General features: G+C 33.3%; 1 protein-coding gene across 1 annotated transcript; it reads left to right on the top strand.

The window, feature by feature from the left end:
* The first annotated feature begins 294 nt into the window (after window positions 1-294).
* Window positions 295-6,109, top strand: LOC121136354 (olfactory receptor 18-like). Its single transcript, XM_040736676.1, has 3 exons — window positions 295-310; window positions 4,719-5,658; window positions 6,071-6,109. The coding sequence occupies exons 2-3, from the start codon at window positions 4,741-4,743 to the stop codon at window positions 6,107-6,109; spliced, it is 957 nt and encodes a 318-aa protein (XP_040592610.1). The 5' UTR covers window positions 295-310; window positions 4,719-4,740.
* Window positions 6,110-6,521: the final 412 nt, after the last annotated feature.

Below are 6,521 nucleotides of genomic sequence, written 5' to 3'. Positions count from 1 at the left end.
AGGAATTCCTTAGAGATTGCAATATTCTGGACAAGTATGAGTTTTCACCAGTTCTGTGCAATGAGTTTCTAAGGTTACTTAATTGTAATTAGTCAGCAGGTCCCATTAGGTTGTCAACTTGATCTTTGTAATCCAGGACTGTATAACACTATTTGCTCTTCCTACGGTGTTCTTGCATCAGGAAGCTCTCGCTATTATATTCACTTCAGGATTCAAGAGTGAGCTTGAGTCATCAACATTCAAGAAGCAGGGGAGGTTTATCATATCTACCATCCTTCATCATGACCACACAGACCCACAATTTGCTCACGTAAGTTCTAAGGGAATTGAGTTTGAAGACAAGACTACAAGAATGATCATTTCTTTGTAATCATATGAGCTATGATAATTTGTATAGCATGATTACATAATAACTGCAATAAAAATTGAGCCTCTGGACTTTAATGTTCTTTGTTGCAATGGTAGTCCACAATTCTCATTGAATTATCCCCAGTGTCTCTTCTCCATACTCATATGACCAACGGGAGAAGAAAATAACTACAACTATGTTATTTAATAGTCAGTGTAAGTAGTGTGGCCATGCTGGTGAGGGTGATTCAGTAATTATACATTTTAAGAAAGTTATGATGTGTATGTGACTACTAAGGTCTTCCTTGGGTAGAAGATCTGAGCTCTAAATTTTGTGGATCTTACTTTATCTGAATATATCTTTCCTATTCCAAAATTATGATATTTTCTATAATTTTTCTTTATAGAATATAAAGAATATATATATATATACAGAATTTATAGAATATATTTGTTCTCACCTTCTGAAGTGCCTGATTTATAGATCTACAAAGACTCCAATCTATTTTTCAGATATTTTGTTGTTGTCAGTATCTTCCATCACTCTGAGAAAATGAGGTCAGGTCCCTATATCATCTGCAGTTTGAAATCATGAGAGCTTAAATAGATACGTGCTGTCAAGAACTTTGTATCTCTCCTTAAATCTATAAAGATTAGTAATCCATGAAAATATGCATATGTCAATGAAATAGCAGTGAATGGATATAGAAGCTATGAATGTGAAATACTATGGTGTGAGTTATATAGGGGTTAGAAGAGGTGAAATGGACAGAAGAAATGTTACTATATTATAATTAGAAATATAAAAATAATCAAATATAAAATAAAAGCAAACCAAACCACTTCAGAAACAAAGAATGACACAGTTGTTTTGAATTATTTTTTCTCTGCTATTTATTTATGTGAAATAGGACATGTTATTATTAATTCTAAGACACTTTAACTATCATATAACCAAGTTTCCTAACTATTTTATTTGTAGTTTATTCTTTATATAAGGTTTTTTTATATTGAAATCATCTATTACCTCTCCCTTTCAGTTTTTGGACTCATAGGGTCTAAAGAGTCATTGTCACAGGTATGAAAGAACAATACATATTTTAAAGATTAAATCACCCATTTGTCCTCTCAAAACACTGACTTCCATTATTTGGTTGCCTGTACATTTTCATTTTATTCAGGAATATGTGTTAGAAATTGATTCAGATGTGTTTTTTTGGTGTTTGATTCATGTCATTGATTATTTGGGTCATCTGTGGAATTTAAGAGCTGCATTATTAGAATATTCAAAGGTAATTGTACATATTCTCACCTGAATATAAAGGAATGTAGAGGCATAAAAGTAATGGAAGGTCATTTTTTTGCATTGTGTGAAGACACACTTTAGAGTTTCACATAATTCTGTGGTCTAGAGCCTTTAGAAGTACTATCCAATAAACTCATTTTCTATAGTTATAGCATTTAAAATTTGGACAAATAAACACAATGCACATTTTTCAGTTTTCAAATGAAGATGGGCTGTTATCCTTGGTTGTATGAGCATGCGACAATGGAAAAAACATAAATGTTCTCCTGATTCACTGATTCTCAGCCACAGCTACTGTCTTCACAATTGAATACAAATAGAAATGTATTCTACATGTGAGTGCATCTCATATTACAGTATATTGGAAGTGTAGCTAGGTAGATGTCACCATTTTTGATGGTGCATATTAGGAGGATGTCTTTAATGGGAGAAGTGTGAAAATCATTATACAAATTGGACGATACTTATATGTTATAATATCATAAATACAATAGTTTATAGTGCAAAACCTAAAAATGGTTTGAGTATCCGGTTGACTTTTTTATTGGAACAATCAGCTGATGAATATTAAAAACATAGACATCTATTGATGCAAGTCTGGTTGTTAACATATTTTTATAATTTAACTAAAGCCACTGGTATGAGTAGAGGAAGACAAATGAGCTTTTGGATGATCTAAGTAATTTTGTGACAGAATTAACAATATGTTCAGGTAAACCCATTCTACTACTTAAAGACTAACAAGGGAAATTATTTTGCTAATAGTGCATGCCTGTTTTGCCTCATGGACAAAAGGAAGTCAGACAGGGTAGAAAACCATATTTGCTTTTTTGTTTCATAGCTTCACGTTGCATTTTGAGTAATTAACCTTGTTTTAAGGAGATGAAACTTCCAAATATTGTGGTTTGAACAAGTGAGGAGATTTTCAGTGTATACTATTGTCATAGTGCTCTGGAGACAAACCAGGACTGCTTTGATCAGGCAGCTGTCAATTAAGATTAGCTTGTCTTGCTGGAGTATTGTACTCTTCCTGATAAGACAACTTGGGACACTCCTTTAGCTAATTCTACTTTATGTGCTTTAATATTTCCTAAGCAAATTATAGGTCCTTTTAAACGTCAATTTATTACTCTCTCTTTTCATGTTTTCCTACATAAATATGGAACTTAAAAACTAATGTCTGTCTCTCCATGAGGCAGTTATTCAGCTAATACCTGTGCAGTTGATATGGGAAGTTCACAGAGAGACCTAGAACTTCACTTCAGTGTGAGGAAATCCATTTTAGGGACAGCATGTGCTGTGTTGTATACTATTGAATGTGTATCAAGTATGCAGTAGGTTAATTTAATATGGTTCTTTATATATACTTCAATAGGTATTTATATGGAAATATCACTGGAAAAAACTGTACCCTGAATTCCTATCAGTCACTGAGACAGATCAATTAGACAATAAAATCATGCAGAACCACAAATAGTCAAAGTTCATGATCATAATTCAAATTTCTGTGAAGTATCACATCTGACACACATAGTATAAAATGCTTATGATTTAGTCATGGTGAGTTTCTGTTAGAAGTATTATTACTTAGGTGGCATTAATTGATTTTTTTCTAAATGTCAGAAAGTATTGTAATGCAGTGCTTTCTACCTCAGGTTGCCTTAAGTATAATATTGTATTTTCCATGGACATAATCTAATTAAATTGTTTAATGAAGTTCACAAATTTTTTCTTGTTTTTCCACTTTATGAATTTTATTTTAGAAAAAAATCTTATTTTGTATATCAATCCTCCCATTCCCTTGCCCTTCCATCCTCCGATTCCCCATACTGACACCCAACTCACCCCATCCTCTTCCTAAGGATAGTGAAGCCTTCCATGGGAGAACTACCAAAATCTTCCACATTATTTGGGGGAAGTCCTAGGCCCACTTTCATGTATCTGGGCTTCAATAGCATCCCTCCGTAAGAAATGGGCTTTTTCTTTGACTTAAAAAATAATCTCCATTTGCCCATGTTTCTGTTTCACTAACATTATTGATATTTTAAATCTTTTATATTTTAAGCAATTCAGTGTGCTCTGGCTTAAAAGTGAATCTGAAATTTCCTCTGTAGCTAAAGTAAGAACATGGACATCCATACTCCAGGCCTGTCTCTCATGTAAATCACTTTACCGTCTTAGGAGGAGGGTACTGAAATAGGGCCCTGGGTCAAGCTGGCTGCACTTCACAAAATCAGTGGCATTTCAGAGACACAGGATAATCATCTTTTTATACCAGATATTTTACTGATATTATGTGGAATTGATCTCCCAAATTAGCTTTGCAGCATAAAATTTCAGCTGTATTTATTGACAGTTCACTATTTTTCACATCACTGGACAGCTCAGCAGCTGTGGAGAGAAATATTCTTTAACAATGTCGATGTAACTAAGATATATTTACAACATTTGAAATATACTAAGATAAGTAAGAATACATATACAAATGATTTTAAAATTTTAAGTAAGTTATTAACAAAGAATTAAATCCCCCTCAATTGAGAATATTATTTTAAGTCAAAGAATAAAAGAAAACCATAGAAGATGCTGGAGTCTGAAAAATATTTTCTGGGTAGGAGTCATAAATTGTTACTTAGAGACTAGGGCTTCACACTGTCAGATATATTGCAAGTAAATATATTTGCTCCTTGTTACTGCAATAAGAAAAAGCATATGTAAATGCTTCAAGTTTTCATTTTATTTGATTAGCAATTCATGTAAAGTGAAACTTTTATAAAATACCTATTTTGTCTTAAAGGTATTTTCTTTATTTTACTATGACTACAGGCCAGTTGTTTGTAGTAACTCAGACCTCATCTTCTAGATTACTGTATTAAACATGGATCTCATAAGAGGTAACATATAACGTAAGAACAAAATATGGTGTAATTATTAATGATGTCATAATAAACTTCAGAAAATTATATATATATATATATATATTTGTACATAGTTGTCTCAAATTTTAAAGATGGTCTACATGCATTCTGGTATCATTGCTAACAACATTCTTGGTTATCTCCAGAAGATGTTCAAGAAATAAAAACATGAAAAACACAACATCTCTACCAGAATTCCACTTCATTCAACTCTCAGAGGATCCAGACCTACAGACTGTTGTCTTTGGCCTTTTATTGTTCATGTACATCTTGACCCTGTTTGGAAACCTGCTCATCATCCTGACAGTAAGCTCTGACTCCCATCTCCACACACCCATGTACTTCTTCCTTTCCAACCTGTCCATGGTTGATATTGGTTTCATCTCCACCACTGTTCCAAGGGTGATTGTGGACATCCATGTTCACTGCCCAGTCATCTCCTATTTGGGCTGCCTTACACAGATGTCACTGTTTATAATTTTTGGATGTATGGATAGCATGCTTCTGGCTGTGATGGCGTATGACAGGTTTGTGGCCATCTGCTACCCTCTGTATTACCAGGTCATTATGAATCCCAGTTGCTCTGGTGTCTTAGTTCTAGGGTCTTTTCTTATTAGTCTTCTGGAATTACTGTTGCACTATGTGGCAATATTAAAATTTTACAACTTTGAGAAATATAATGAAATTTCTAATTTCTTCTGTGGTTCTTCTGAAGTCCTCAAACTTGCCTGTTTTGATAGTGTCATCTGTAACATAGTCAGATATTGTATAGGCATTATCTTTGGGTTACTTCCTATTTCAGGAATCATTTTCTCTTACTTTAAAATAGTTTCCTCCATCATGCGAACACAATCATCAAGTGGGAAGCACAAAACCTTCTCCACCTGTGGGTCGCATTTGTCCATTGTTTGCATGTTTTATGGAACAGGACTAGGAGTGTACTTTAGCTCTTCTCTGTCCCATTCCACAAAAAGTAATGCAGTTGCCTCAGTGATGTACACTGTGGTCACTCCTATGTTGAATCCCTTCATCTACAGCCTGAGGAATAAGGACATTAAAACTGCCTTAAGGAAGATTCTTAGCAGAGTATGTTCATCATTGACATTCTTTATAAATTCACATTTTACATCTACTCATTAAATGTCCATGTACATCCCAGCTAATGTGTCAACACATTATAATTAACTGATACTTCACAATGTTGCATGATCTAGTGGTTATTGAGTCTTCATATATTGTGATGGGCTGTTTTAGAAATTTGAAGTTGTAGAGATGAAACTTTTCTAGGCATGATAGATGAACATTGCTAAAATCTCCTTAAATATAAGTGTAATCAACACCTTAAAACTATCAAAGGAACCAATTTAAAGGGGCCTTTCTGCTGAATTGTGTTTTATAAATGACAGAATCCCAGACTTGTCAATCAGGCTTCGTGAACAGGACTTGTACAAGGAAGACATGATTAAACATGCTAATGTGAAAGGGGAAAGCCTATCAGGCCTCATCCTTAGATAAGGAAGGATTTTTAAGTACATAAAGAATTATTTATTGATTTGATAAATTATAATATGTTATTATTTTGTTGTGTAATTTCTTCAGATGAATCAATATTTTAAATTTATTTTTTTAAAAAACTTTTTTATTAATTTAGTTTTTTCAGTGTTGTTGATTTAATGAAGAGATAATGTAAACAATAATTGATTGCATTTAAACGAGAAAGAGAAAACAGGTAGTAAGCTGGTGACAAGAGTAGAGAATTTATCCCAATCAAAGTGCACAGGTAATAAGGTACTTTTTAAAATGGAAATTTTGATTCCCTATTTTAACTCTTGAAACAGATTGAATAATTATTCGTGTAAGCATTTTTTGCACTGTGTAATGTCAGCATTCTTTAAAAGTCTGGAGGATTCTCTAGCTAAGAGATGCAGGAATTTGGCAACACTTCCGAT

The sequence above is a fragment of the Mesocricetus auratus genome, unplaced genomic scaffold, assembly GCF_017639785.1.
Source record: "Mesocricetus auratus isolate SY011 unplaced genomic scaffold, BCM_Maur_2.0 Super-Scaffold_100066, whole genome shotgun sequence".
Taxonomy (NCBI): Eukaryota; Metazoa; Chordata; class Mammalia; order Rodentia; family Cricetidae; genus Mesocricetus; species Mesocricetus auratus.
This window is presented reverse-complemented; position numbering and strand designations above follow the sequence as displayed.

Bases quoted from the DNA above. Each gene is read 5' to 3' on its own strand.
- LOC121136354 (XM_040736676.1), top strand. From the start codon at position 4,741: ATGAAAAACACAACATCTCTACCAGAATTCCACTTCATTCAACTCTCA. The intron at 5,659-6,070 runs GTATGTTCATCA...AAAGCCTATCAG, and splicing joins TAAGGAAGATTCTTAGCAGA to GCCTCATCCTTAGATAAGGA.